The sequence below is a fragment of the Arachis duranensis genome, chromosome 3 (assembly GCF_000817695.3).
Source record: "Arachis duranensis cultivar V14167 chromosome 3, aradu.V14167.gnm2.J7QH, whole genome shotgun sequence".
NCBI lineage: Eukaryota > Viridiplantae > Streptophyta > Magnoliopsida > Fabales > Fabaceae > Arachis > Arachis duranensis.
The window spans coordinates 538,359-554,517 of record NC_029774.3 but is presented as its reverse complement, the minus strand read 5'-3'; the positions used below and the strand labels follow the sequence as shown (position 1 = coordinate 554,517).

The following is a 16,159-nucleotide window of genomic DNA, read 5'->3' as shown; positions in this document are numbered from 1 at the left end:
AAATGAACCGGTATCGGTTATGTTTAATAAGAGGAGCCATTTTTGGAAAATGAAAACTTTGGAATAATTTCATGAGTCTACTATGTGAAATGGGAAATTGGCAATTTCAAATAATCATATTAGAAAAGGGCACATGACATTTCTCAAGAAGGCATTCTTCTATATAATTAACTGTTATGGATTATTATATTATTTTCTTTCTGAAATTTTAAAAAATAAATGATTTGTTTTTAAAACGAACCCCGTTATATATTCATGTATGTTATATCCTCTTAGATTTTGTAAAATATTTTCAAATAATAATTATATCTTTAAATCCTCTTGATTTGGTATATATGTGCTCTTTTTCATTATTTTGGTACATATTTGTAAGTAAAAAATTTAGGATTTATTTCCATATGATATTCTGTTTTTCTTTTATACTATGTATAATTGTATACTATGTTGCTTAATACTTTAAATATTTCTTCTCAAAAAAAAGGAATTAAATATTTTCACAATAAAAATACATCTTGTGAAATTTATTCTACTAAGATTTTTAGCATATATTTTCTTAATTTTTTTAATTGATGCATATAGTCGAGGATAATTATTTTCCTAATATAAAAATTAATGTCATATTAAAATCTAATCAATATTTAGGTGATAAATAAAATTTGGAATAATATCTGAAAAATTATTTAAAATCATTAAATTTTTTAATCACAATAAATAAAATTTTAATTGACAATATCAAAATTCACACATATTATCTTTTATATATGATAATAGTAATAAAAATTAATAAGAAATCAGATTCACTCGCATACCAGAAACAATAATTAGAATCAGTAATAATATTATTTTGTCATTTTTAACTTCAAAAGTCAAAGTTAAAGAGAGCATTCACGTCACATACACAAGCAAACAAGAGTAATGTAATAAATAATATAAAATCATAAAAAAATAAAGGGAAAAAGAAAATATTTCCTCCTTCTAATATTAATTTGCTTGAATTAATTATTATTATTATAGTTATAAAAATTAAATTAAATATAATTTAAAAATAATATATCATAATATTAACTAATATAAAAAAAGAATAACAATAAATGTTAACATTTACATAAATTAATAATATAATTGATCATTTAACAATAATTTTTAAAGAATAAAAAATAATTAAATACACACAAAATGACAATAAAAGGAACGAGAAACAGGTAATTTTCATTATTCCTCTAAAGATAATTATAAACTAAAATTTAACGTGCAAGTTGTACTTTAAAATTTAATTGTCAATATAAAATACATGTTAAAATATAAAATAATATTAAAAAATTAAATAACACATATATTTAAGTAATTAATATTTTGTATACACATCAAATTTTGAACAAATTTTTATAACTTATTATTCTACAGAATAAATATTTAATATATATAAATACCATTTATTATGTTAAATATATATATTAGAGCATCTCCAATAGAATATTTTTAGAGTATTATTTTTTAAAATTGAAATTTGTAATAGAGTTGATTGATAAAATAATATCGGTATTAACTTAGAGATACGATATCATCTTAATAGAGAACTGATAAAATTTTACTACTCATATAATTATGTTGATGAATAATTAAAAATAATATAAAATTCTAACACATATTTAAATAATTAATTTTTTATATACACAACAAATTTTGAATAAACTTTTATAACTCATTATTATGCGGAATAAATATTTAATACACATAAATATCATTTATTACTTCAAACATATATATTAGAACATCTTCAATAGAGTATTTTTAGAGTATTAGTTTTTATATTTTTAACAAATAAATTGAATAATTAAAATTTGTATTAGAGTTGATTGATAAAATGACACCGATATTAACTTAGAGATACGATATTACTTTAATAGAGAACCAATAAAATTTTTCTACTCATATAAGTATGTTGATGAAATAATTAAAAATAATATAAAACTCTAACACATATATTTAAGTAATTGATTTTTTGTGTATACATATATCAAGTTTTGAATAAACTTTTATAATTTATTATTCTGCGGAATAAATATTTAATACCCATAAATACCATTAATTCTGTTAAATATATACATTAGAGCATCTCCAATAAAAAATGTTTAGAGTATTAATTTTTTTATATTTTTTGAGAAATAAATTGAATAACTGAAATTTGCATTGGAGTTGATTGATGAAATGACACAGATATTAACTTAGAGATACGATATCACTTTGATAGAGAACCAATAAAATTTTGCTACTGATATAATTATGTTGATGAAATAATTAAAAATAACATAAAATTTTAACATATATATTTGAGTAATTGATTTTTTGTGTACACAACAAGTTTTGAATAAACTTTTATAACTCATTATTCTACTGAATAAATATTTAATACACATAAATATCATTTATTACGTTAAATATATACATTAGAGCATCTCCAATAAAGTATTTTTTTACTATTATTTTTGATATTTCTAAAAAATAAATTGAATGATTAAAATTTGCATTAGAGTTTATTGATAAAATAATACCACACATCAGTATTAATTTAGAGATATGATATCATCTTGATAGAGTATTAATAAATTTTTGTTACTCATATAATTATGTTGATGAATTATGAAAAATAACATAAAATTTTAACACATATTTAAGTAATTGATTTTCTATATACATAACAAATTTTGAATAAACTTTTATAACTCATTATTATGTAGAATAAATATTTAATACACATAAATATTATCTATTACTTTAAATATAGATACTAGAGCATCTCCAATAGAGTATTTTTAGAATATTACTTTTAATATTTTTAACAAATAAATTAAATAATTGAAATTTGTATTAGAGTTGATTGATAAAATGACATAAATATTAATTTAGAGATACAATATCACCTTAATATAGAACAAATAAAATTTTACTACTCATATAATTATATTGATAAAATAATTAAAAATAGCATAAAATTCTAACACATATATTTAAGTAATTAATTTTTTGTGTACACATCAAGTTTTGAATAAACTTTTATAACTCATTATTTGCGTAATGAATATTTAATACAAATAATACCATTTATTCCGTTAAATATTTACATTAGAGTATCTCTAATCGAGCGTTTTTAGAGTATTATTTTTTATATTTTTAAAAAATAAATTGAATAATTAAAATTTATATTGAAATTTATTGATAAAATGACACTGGTATTAACTTAGAAATATGATATCACTTTAACAGAGAACTAATAAAATTTTGCTACTTATAATATGTTGATAAAATAATTAAAAATAACATAAAATTCTAACACATATATTTAAGTAATTAATTTTTTATGTACACGTCAAGTTTTGAATAAACTTTTATAATTCATTATTTTGCGGAATAAATATTTAATACACATAAATATCATTTATTTTGTTAAATATAAACATTAGAGTATCTCCAATAAAATATTTTTAGAATATTATTTTTGATATTTTTAAAAAATAAATTGAATAATTGAAATTTGCACTATAATTTATTGATGAAATGACACGAGTATTAACTTAGAGATACGATATTTTTTTGATAGAGAACTAATAAATTTTGCTACTCATATAATTATGTTGATAAATAATAAAAAATAACATAAAATTCTAACACATATATTTAAGTAATAATTTTTTTGTGTACACATCAAGTTTTGAATAAATTTTTATAATTCATTATTCTGCATAATAAATATTTAATACATATAAATATCATTTATTACGTTAAATATATACATTAGAACATCTTTAATAAAGTATTTTATTCTAGTATTATTTTTTTTATTTTTAAGAAATAAATTGAATAATTAAAATTTATATTAGAGTTTAGTATTAACTTAGAGATACGATATCACCTTAATAAAAAACCTATAAAATTTTGCTACTCATATAATTATATTGATGAATAATTAAAAATAACATAAAATTCTAACACACATATTTAAGTAATTAATTTTTTGTGTGAACATAAAGTTTTGAATAAATTTTTATAACTCATTATTCTGCAGAATAAATATTTAATACACATAAATACTATTTATTCCGTTAAATATTTACATTATAGTATCTCTAATTGAGTATTTTTAGAGTATTATTTTTAATATTTTCAATGAATAAATTGAATAATTGAAACTTACATTATAGTTAATTGATAAAATGACATTCGTATTAACTTAGAGATACGATATTACCTTGATAAAGAACCAATAAAATTTTACTACTCATATAACTATGTTATAAAATAATTAAAAACAACATAAAAGTCTAACTCGTATATTTAAGTAATTAATTTGTTGTGTATACATCAAGTTTTGAATAAACTTTTATAACTTATTGTTCTGTGTAATAAATATTTTAATACACATAAATACCATTTACTCCGTTAAAAATTTACATTAGAGTATCTCTAATTAAGTGTTTTAGAGTATTATTTTTTATATTTTTAAGAAATAAATTAAATAGTTGAAATTTGTATTGGAATTGATTGATAAAATGACACCGGTATTAACTTAGAGATACAATATTATCTTGATAGAGAATCAATAAAATTTTGCTACTCACATAATATGTTGATGAAATAATTAAAAATATAAAAATACTATTTTTACACCAAAATCTGCCACTATAATTAGTCACCAATGTATTTGTGTATAAATACATGTGTGATTTAATTTATTTTTAACGTATATTTATATTTCAGTATGTATTTTATACTTGTGACTGACTTTAGTGGCTGATTTTAGTGTACACATAACATAACTCATATAACATAAAGTTCTAACACATATGTCATATAACATAAACGAAAGATAAATGTTATTTGTACATTAAATTAAAATTAGCTATCATTATATTTGTGTATAAATACATATATGGCTTGATTTATTTTCAATGTATATTTATATTCTAATATATATGTATTTTATACTTATAACTGATTTTAGTGACTGATTTTAATGTACATTTAACATCACTCCATTTAATATAACTTATTAGCAAACATTAGGGAAAATTTTGGTTAGTATTTTCCTAAATACAAAACAAACATAACAAAAAACAATATTGATTACCAAATTATTTTCTATCTAACTTCTCTTGATTTGTTTCCTACTGCATAATATAACATTTTTTTATAATAATATTAAGAGCATTTTTAATACTATATTTAATTTTAATTTTATTTTAAATTTTATAAAATATCATATAAATATTTGTGAAACTATATATCATAAATAATGATTTAAAATTAAAAATAAAATTTATTTTTCTAATGCTTAGTCTTAATTTAGTTAGAATTTTATGTTACTTTTAATTATTTCATCAACATAATTATATGAGTAGCAAAATTTTATTAGTTTTTTATCATGGTGATATTGTATCTCTAAATTGATACCGGTGTCATTTCATCGATCAATTTCAATACAAATTTCAATTATTCAATTTATTTTTTGAAAATATTAAAAGTAATATTCTAAAAACACTCTATTAGAGATATTTTAATGTATATATTTAACGGAATAAATGATATTTATGTGTATTAAATATTTATTCTGCAAAATAATGAATTATAAATGTTTATTCAAAACTTGATGTGTACACAAAAAATCAATTACTTAAATATATGTGTTAGAATTTTATGTTATTTTTAATTATTTCATCAACATATTATATGAGTAGCAAAATTTTATTGGTTCTCTATCAAAGTGATATTATATCTCTAAGTTAATACTGGTGTCATTTGATCAATTAATTTCAATGCAAATTTCAATTATTCAATTTATTTCTTGAAAATATAAAAAACAATACTCTAAAAACACTCAATTAGAGATATTTTAATGTAAAAATTTAATAGAATAAATGGTATTTATGTGTAGTAAATATTTATTCTGTAGAATAATGAGTTATAAAAGTTTATTTAAAAGTGGATGTGTACAAAAAAATTAATTACTTAAATATATGTGTTAAAATTTTATGTTATTTTTAATTATTTTATCAACAAAATTATACGAGTAGAAATATTTTATTGGTTCTCTATTAAAGTAATATCGTATCTCTAATTTAATACTAACGTCATTTTATCAATTAACTCTAATGCAAATTTCAATTATTCAATTTATTTTTTAAAAATATAAAAAATAATACTCGAAAAATACTTTATTAAAAATGCTCTATTGTATATATTTAACGTAATAAATGGTATTTATGTGTATTAAATATTTATTCCGCAGAATAATAAGTTAAAAATGTTTATTCAAAACTTGATGTGTACCCAGAAAATTAATTACTTAAATATATGTGTTAGAACTCTATGTTATTTTTAATTATTCCATCAACATAATTATATGAGTAGCAAAATTTTATTGATTTTTTATCAAGTTGATATTGTATCTCTAAGTTAATACCAGTGTTATTTCATCAATTAATTCTAATATAAATTTCAATTATTTAATTTATTTTTTAAAAATATAAAAAATAATACTCTAAAAACACTCAATAAAAAATACTCTAATATATATATTTAACAGAATAAATGGTATCTATGTGTATTAAATATTTATTCTGCAAAATAATGAATTATAAAAGTTTCTTCAAAACATGATGTGTACACAACAAATCAATTACTTGAATATATGTGTTAGAACCTTATGTTATATGAGTTATGTTATGTGTACACTAAAATCAACAACTAAAATAAGCTACAAGTATAAAATACATGTTAAAATACAAAAAACACATTAAAAATAAATTAAGGCACACATATATTTATATTTTAATATGTATTTATACCTATAGCTGATTTTAGTGACTGATTTTAGTATACATATAATATTACTCTAAATGAAATTAAATTATAATATATGAATAATAAGTTATTATCATACAGCATCATAATTCAGAAATTCCAGTTTTTTCTTGTAGAGGGAGAAAGAGAGCAAACATTTGATTTTATTTTTTATTTCCTTTCTCTGCTAAAAAGACGCAATAAAAAGCAGTGTTTTTTTCTTTTTCTTCTAGCGCTTTCTGCATACTACTGTTCCTTCAAGCACCTCCATTCTCTCATTCTTTTTAAATATTCTTCCTCCTCTTCAAACACAAGCTATATAAAAAAAGCTAACACTTTTGTCGCAGGAACAAGATCAAAATCTAAAAGGGTGTCTCATTTATGGAGCAACAAAACCCTCAACAACCCTCTAACCCCATTTTGGACCACACTAGCTCTTTCAACAACAACACTATCGTGCCGAACGAAGCAAAGGTGGCGGCGGTGCCTGATTCTGGAGGGTCGGACTGGGTGTCAAGACCCGAAGCTGGAGGTTGGGAGCAGCATCATGGAGTGGTGGTTGTGAAGAGGGGGAGAGGGAGACCTCGAAAGTATGTCGACAAAGACGGCAGCGGGGGAGGGATGATGACGTCTCCGACGTCAGAGCCGCCGCCTTCGGGGTTTGCGGAAGCGGTAGCGTCCCCACTTGAGAGCCCTGCGGTAAAGAAGGGAAGAGGAAGGCCACGTGGTTCTGGAAAACTGCAGATTCTAGCCTCCATTGGTGAGTGTGTTTCTTTCTGTTACTAATTATTACTACTGTTTCATTAGTTTTTTCCTTTAAAAATGGCTTAACAATTTTTCATTCATAGAAAAACTAAATAACATTTACAAAGATGATAGAAACATTAATTCTATATTGATACAAAAAAATAAATATCCTATATATTGAATTATAATTTGATAAAAATATAATATTAGATTATTGAAAGTGTTAAAAGATAAAAACAAAGACAAAATTAAATTTTTTGTGTTTCCAGATCTATACATATGTGTTGCAAGATAATAAGATATATCTTCTTTTTCTCTATTTCGGTCTAAATATTTTTTAGATCTGAAAGTTTTTTTTAAGAACAGCAACGTCTTTTGAAAGTATTTTTCTTTTAGATATGAAAAATTCTGTATCATCCAACTATCGTCAGCAACTATAAAAAAAACCAAAAATACCACCACAAAAATGAAATGAAAACACCACAGATAGGTTATTAAAACAGGAACACAGAGTTAAGCTCAAGTCCGAAATACGATCTACGGTGAAAATTGTAGAAGGAGAAAAAAAAGAAAAGAAGTACGAAGGGAAGAGAACAATCACAAAAGAGTTATTATAGATCTAGATCTATATCTCATATCTAGATCTCAGAAAAATAGAAAAATTAGAAATAACAATCGAAGAAAAGGAGCAAGGATGAGAGAAGAAAAACAAGTGAGAAGAAGAAAGAGTGGTGGAAGGGTATGGACGGTAGGAAAGAAAAGAGGAAGAGAAGAAAGGAAGGAAGTTTAATGAGAGGGAGTAGAGGAGGGCCACTGCAATGGTGAACAGTTACAAATCTTGCGACGTGCGAAGGAGATAGTCGGCAGCGGTGAGCCAGCGACACAACATGCGAAAGAGATAGAAAGTGGCAGCGGCAGCAACATACGAAGGAGATGGACAGTGGCAGAATAAAGGAAGATAGACCCAACAAAAATCAAATACTAATTAATGTTAATTGTTAATTATTTTCACGAGATTATGTACAATAATTATATAAAATAAGACAAAGACTACTGTCATTACGTAAGTGCAATTACATTGAAACTTCTAGAAGTTGTGAATCCAGAATAATTGACACAGGTGATAAAGTTTTTTTTTAAAGACGTGAATTCGAGTCTTTTATTAATAAGACATAATAAAAAACAACAAAAAATATTATGTACACCAAGGTAATAAAATCATAGTTTTTACTTCGACTCAAAAAACTAATGCAAAATCGTAATTTGTAAAATCATTTGACAAAACGTAAATCTAACTCATAAATCATAAAATCTAAAAATATAAGAAATACAATAAAATTACACATAGTTGAATATAACACTAACTAAAGAAGCTTCATTAAACAATTCAAAAAAGATATTTATTTAACAATTTAAAAATATAATCATATTCAGAATATTACAATAGAGTATATATTCATAAAAAAAAAAAGAATTACACATTCAAACCACACATTAGCAAATTCACTAATTTAAATGTTTCAGAACAAGCAAATTCACTAGTGTTCCTTTTTCTTTCTTTTTTTTTTTGACATAGGTCCAAGTCCACAATTGGACCGAACCCAACATAAGCTACCCATCCCCATGACCATCAGACACCCTTTTCCAACCCGTTTTCTCCCAAATCCCCAACACTCATTGCAACCCAAATACTCCATGAGCGTGCTTACGAAGCTCCTTCAAATGGCAAATTCATCTCCTTTGGCGTGTTGGAGCATATTGTCCATAAAATTTCTTTGGAATATCTTCTCCACACTCCCCTCCTAGGTTTTTGGTCACTCAATTTCCATGAAGAGATACCGCAAAACTGCTGCATAAAGGAGATGTTGGTGTTGAATTTTCTTTCGCCTTCCTCGCTTTTCTGTTCAAGCTCCCAATTAGCCCTTCTTCGCGGAGGAGGAAGACAGCGTCAGTCGCACTGTATGTGATGCCTCTGCTTTTTTCTGGTTTTGGTTTGAAGAACGCCCCTGCTGCAAGAACTTTACTCCAATCTAGGGTTCCTTTTCAGCTTTCTTCTGTACGTGTTGGGCCTGGATTCGGACGAATTTCAAACTAGGTTAGGGAACAATGGAACACCGCTTATAGATCAGTCTTCTTCCTCTTACACGGGGTCGCCAACAAAATCATGATTCTAGCGATTTTGCGACTTTGCTCGGCGATTCCACGTAAACAACACTGCTGTCACTCGAACAATAAAATCGGAATGGAGAGGGGGTGCACAATCGCAAAAGTGTGCGATTTCATGAGTAAAGTCGCAATTTTGACTAACTTGATGTACACATAACAAAAACATCATTATCCCCCTTCTTTTCTACAACCACCACCATAACACCATCACCACTAACTTCCTAATACTAATTAACGTTATTTATTTCACGAGATTATGTATGATAATGATATAAAATAACATATATTTTCTTAAAATTTTTAATTGATGCATATAGTAAAGGAGAATTATTTTCCTGATATAAAAATTAATGCCATATTAAAATCTAATCAATATTCAGGTGATAAATAAAAATTGAAATAATATCTAAAAAATTATTTAAAAGTATTAAATTTTTTAATCACAATAAATTAAATTTTAATTGACAATATCAAAATCCACACATATTATCTTTTATATATGATAATAGTAATAATAACTAATAAGATATCAGATTTACTTACATACTACGAAACAATACTTAGTATCAGTAATAATATTATTTTGGGTGTAGATTCTCTCAATTTTTTTCTTTTAATTATTTGATAAAGTGTGATCTCACATATTTTTTCACAAAAGAAAAACCATTTTTCATTCATAGAAAAATCAAACAACATTTACAAAGATCATAGAAACATTAATTCTATATTGATACAAAAAATAATCCTATATATTGAACTATAATTTGATAGAAAATACAATATTCAATTATTAAAAATCTTAAAAGATAAAAATAAAGACAATTAAATCTCTTTTGTTTCTAAATCTACACATATGTGCTATAAGACAGTAAGATATATCTTCTTCTTCTTTATATTGGTCTAGATATTTTTTAGATCTGAAAATTTTTCTATGAATAGCAACATCTTCTCAAAGTATTTTTCTTTTATATCTGAACAAATATATAACATTCAACTACCGTCAGCAACCATAAAAGAAAACCAAAAACACCACCACAAAAAAGAAAAGTATATGAAACAAACTCCAAATCAGTCAAGAATGGAACAATTTAATTAATTATAAATATAGTAATTAATTTTATTTATTTATGATTTAAAATATTGGTTATTAAATGTTTCACCACATTCAAATTAGGAGGAGATATGTTTAGTATCATTGCAACGTGAATTACGAAAACTGATTCAATTAGCTTCCGTCTCTTCACCCTCCTTCCCTTTCTAAATGCCTAAAACATGATAAATGAGAAAACAGATTCAGAACCATCCAATTTATAAAGAAAAGAATAATCCTAATGCCTACCATAAGCACTATCCACGTAGAGATTTTGAATTCATCCAGAGGCATTTGGCTGATTTTTTGCTGGAACCATCTTGGTTCCCTAGCATTATTGCCACAAAAATAAAATGAAAACACCACATATAGGTTATTAAAATAGGAACACAGAGCTAAGCTCAGGTCTGAAACACAGTATGCGGTGAGAACCGCAAAAGGAGAAAAGAAAAAAAAGAGAAGGAGTACAAAGGGGAAAGAACAATCATAGAAGAGCTATTTTAGATCTAGATTTGATATTCAGATCTAGATCTAAAAAAAATAGAAAAGCCAGAAACAATAATCGAAGAAAAGGAGTAAGGATGAGAGAAGAAAGACGAGTGAGAGGAAGAAAGAGTAGTGAGAGGGTATGGACGATAAGAAAAAAAAGAGGAAGAGAAGAAAGTAAGGAGGTTTAAAAGGAGGGAGCAAAGGAACAGAGGATGGCCATTGCAATGGCGAATAGTTGTAGATCTTGCGATGTGCGAAGGAGATAGATAATGACAGAATGAAGGAAGATAGACGCAACAAAAGTCATACTAATTAATCTTATTTGTTTTCACGAGATTATGTACAATAATAATATAAAACAAGACAAAGACTACTGTCAATACGTAAGTACATTTACATTGAAACTTCTAAAAGTTATGAATTGAAAATAATTAACACACATGATAAAGATTTTTCTTAAAAAAACGTGGATTCGAGTCTTTTATTATCAAGACATAATAAAAAACAACAAAAATACTATCTATGTACAAATAACAAAAACATCAATGTCTCCTTTCTTCTCTGCAACTACCACCATGACACCATTACCACTACCTCATACTAATTAATGTTATTTGTTTCATGAGATTATGTACAATAATGGTATAAAATAACAAGACAAAGACTACCTTCAATACGTAAGTGCATTTATATTGAAACTTCTAAAAGTTGTGAATCGAGAATATTGACACAGGTGATAAAGTTTTTTTTAAAAAGACGTGAATTCGAGTCTTTTATTAATAAGACATAATAAAAAACAACAAAAAATACTATGTACACATAACAAAAATATTATTGTCCCCCTTCTTCTCTGCAACCACCACCATAACACCATCACCGCTACCTTCCTGATACTAGTTAATGTTATTAATGTATACAATGATAATATAAAATAATATATTTTGTTAAAATTTTTAATTGATGCATATAACCGAGGAGAATTATTTTCCTAATATAAAAATTAATGCTATATTAAAATCTAATCAATATTTAGGTGGTAAATAAAATTTAGAATAATATCTAAAAATTATTTAAAATTATTAAATTTTTTAATAACAATAAATTAAATTTTAATTGACAATATCAAAATCCACACATATTGTCTTTTTTATATTATAATAGTAATAATAACTAATAAGAAATCAGATTTATTGGCATACCACAAAACAATTAAAAATGAAAAGTGAGAGATCACACTTTACCAAACAATTAAGAGAAAAAAATTGAAAGGATCCATTCCTATATTATTTTGTCCTTTTAACCTCAAAAGTCAAAGTTAGGGTGGACATTCACGTCACACAAGCAAACAAGAGTAACGTATTAAATAATATAAAATTGTAAAAAATACTATGTACACAAAGCAAAAATATCATTGTCTCCTTCTTCACTGCAACCACTACCATGACACCATCACCACTACGTTTCTGATACTAATTAATGTTATTTATTTTATGAGATTATGTACAATAATGATATAAAATAACAAGATAAAAACAACCGCAAATACATAAGCGTATTTATATTGAAACTTCTAAAAATTGTGAACCGAGAATCATTGACACACACAGGAGATACAATTTCTTCTTAAAAAATACGTGGATTCGAGTCTTTTATTAACAAGACATAATAAAAAACAAAAATACTATCTATGTATACATAACAAAAACATCACTGTCTCCCTTCTACTCTACAACCACCACTATGACACCATTACCACTATCTTCTTGATACTAATTAATGTTATTTGTTTCATGAGATTATGTACAATAATGATATAAAACAACAAGACAAAGACTATCGTCAATACGTAAGTTCATTTACAATGTCATTTGTGATGCAGGTGGGTTTGTTGCAGAAACAGCTGGTGGAAGCTTCACACCTCATGTGATGATTGTTGGTACTGGAGAGGTAAGAGGTAACACAAAAATTAGACACTGCAAAATGATTAATTGTTGATATTTAATTTATGATATTTCAGGATGTAGTAAGTAGGATATTGTCATTTTTCCAAAAAGGCCCTCGTGTTGTTTGCATACTTTCAGCAACTGGTTCTGTGTCTAGTGTTGTGATTCGCCAACCTGGTGGTCTATTGAGATATGAGGTAACTATCAACAATAAAAAAGACATTGTTTTTCTTATTCTTTCCCAATTGATTTTGTGTTACATATATATACAGGGTAGGTTTGAGATTTTATCTTTATCTGGATCATGCACCTACATCAATGGCACTGGTAATGCATATCGCAAAGATGGCATGTTGAGTGTTTCTCTTGCTAAACCTGATGGCATGGTTTTTGGTGGTGGCATTGAGAACTCTTTGATTGCTGCTGCCCCTATTCAAGTAAACCATTTCATATAAACATGTTCATATTTCATTACTACTATTCCTTATGTTTAAAGTAATGTTATTAATTTTCAATCATAGATAGGATTCAAAGAATGTTTTATGCCAATGGCTAGTAGTAAGCTTTCCATATATAAGCAACTTGGAGTTGTAGTGTTTGTATACTATTCGTACCTTTTGGTGTGGTTACGAGCTTATGAGATTCTAGGATCCTAACTTGAGTTATGTCTACACCAGGTCAGGAGAGCAACCTGCAAAGCACTTCGATGCTTAAGTCAGTAGTGCACCTAGTATGATTGTAGTGAATTATTCCTTACCTCATGAGTTTCCCTTTTTCCTATATTATACCTTTCGGACTGCTCGGACAGCCAGGGCGGTCCGGTTCGTTCGGACGGCCCAGTCCGTTCGTAATCGTTAGGCATTTACGACCTTAAAATGTATGTTTCGATGTCATAACAGCTTTCCAAGATAATGATTCTATTTATTTTAATGATATATCTGTTATCCATTAATAGTGTTGGTAACGTACTATTCTCATTTAATCGGATTCTCAGTATACTATTCATGTCTAAAATACATACATTATATCCAAACACATTTTATTACTTGTTAGCTTAATGATGTACCATATTCTTCAAAGCATAAACTATATACTTTGAGTCATTATTAATTATTAACATAACCTTGTAGCTTGTTTTGGCCACTTTCAAGCAAAACATTAGCAACCAAATCAAGAAGAGGTACTCATCTGACCCTTCTTCTGATGGTGTCCCCTATGCTGCTGCGGCAGGCGTTGGTATCGAGCTGAATATTCCGGATTCCTCAAGGGGTAGCCATAAAGTTCTTAAGTTGTCATTGCAAGAACATAGTTTTCCTTCACCACCAGGAAGAACAAATGCAGTTCAAGATGGTGTCACAATTGTAACAACTAATGACATATCGGATAATGTGATTCCTACAACAACAAATGGGGTATCAAATAATGTCATTCATGAAGATCTCAACATGCATTCTTCTTCAATTGAGGATGCTATTGACCTTGACCAAACAACCTCACCAGCCGATGTGGATACTAATTAATGTTATCTGCTAAATGCTTTATAGAGTCTGAAAAGTGGAGTTGTTTATCTAATTTTTGTAGGTAATAGAGAACTATTTATGTGATATAAATAAATTTAAAAATTACAAATGTTGTAATTAATTTTATTTTATCAACTCTTTTTATGATTGTTAATGATATTTCTCGTACTCTTTTAGTGTAAGTAAAATTTATTGTTTTCTTTCAGGAAAAAAAAATACAGCTCTGTTTTCTATTTTCTCTGGTGAAACTCATCATCTAGTTTATTTTTTTTATTTGAGATAAATTAGACATTTTTCAATCCTAAATATTATAAACTCAAGCATAATTCGCATTTACACGCACATTTAAGGGTTTTATCCACTATTTGTCCATTACTAAAGTTCCAAATTAGGTGCAAAATATTAAAAGCTTTAGATCCAATTCATTATCTAGTTCCAGTTAACAACTTTGGAGCTTGATTTGATTAGGCTACAATTTAGTTCTTAAAAAGATGTGGATTCAAGTCTTTTATTAGTAAGACCTAATGAAAAATAACTAAAATACTATGTATACATAACAAAAATATCATTGCCCCCTTTCACTACCATCACCACTACTTTCTTACAATCATTCAACTAATAAAAAAAATAATTAAATAAAACAACACAATATCTAATAGGCTCTTTATAGTATAATTGATCAACCTAACAAACATTAATCAAAATTCATATAAACAAACAATAAAATATACTTAAAAAAATGTAAAGAACCAAAGGAAGAAAATGTAGTGGAAAATACAAGTAGAGGAAGAACAGGATGTCATGAAAAAGAGGCAAAGATAAATGTACATCCAGAGAAGAAGAGGAAGAAAGGTACATCTAGAAGATGGCAGCAAAGACAGAGATTTGGACGCCAGACACATATAAAATTCTAACACATATATTTAAGTAATTAATTTTTTGTGTACGCATCAAGTTTTGAATTAACTTTTATAACTCATTATTCTGCGGAATAAATATTTAATACACATAAATACCATTTATTTCGTTGAATTTTTATATTACAGTATCTCTAATTGAGTATTTTTAGAGTATTATTTTTTATATTTTCAAGAAATAAATTAAATAATTGAAATTTGTGTTAGAATTGATTGATAAAATGATACCGGTATTAACTTAGAGATATAATATCACCTTGATAGAAAACCAATAAAATTCTGCTATTCATATAATATGTTAATGAAATAATTAAAAATAACATAAATTTCTAACACATATTTAATTAATTGATTTTTTGTGTACACATAAAGTTTTGAATAAACTTTTATAATTCATTATTTTGCGGAATAAATATTTAATACACATAAATACCATTTATTCCATTAAAT

At 25.7% G+C, this 16,159-nt stretch overlaps 1 protein-coding gene across 1 annotated transcript; it reads left to right on the top strand.

The window, feature by feature from the left end:
* Positions 1-7,090: 7,090 nt before the first annotated feature.
* LOC110278903 (AT-hook motif nuclear-localized protein 11-like) lies at positions 7,091-14,807 on the top strand. The gene is made up of 5 exons (XM_021137177.2): positions 7,091-7,597; positions 13,209-13,276; positions 13,347-13,469; positions 13,545-13,709; positions 14,403-14,807. The coding sequence occupies exons 1-5, from the start codon at positions 7,219-7,221 to the stop codon at positions 14,790-14,792; spliced, it is 1,125 nt and encodes a 374-aa protein (XP_020992836.1). The 5' UTR covers positions 7,091-7,218; the 3' UTR covers positions 14,793-14,807.
* Positions 14,808-16,159: the final 1,352 nt, after the last annotated feature.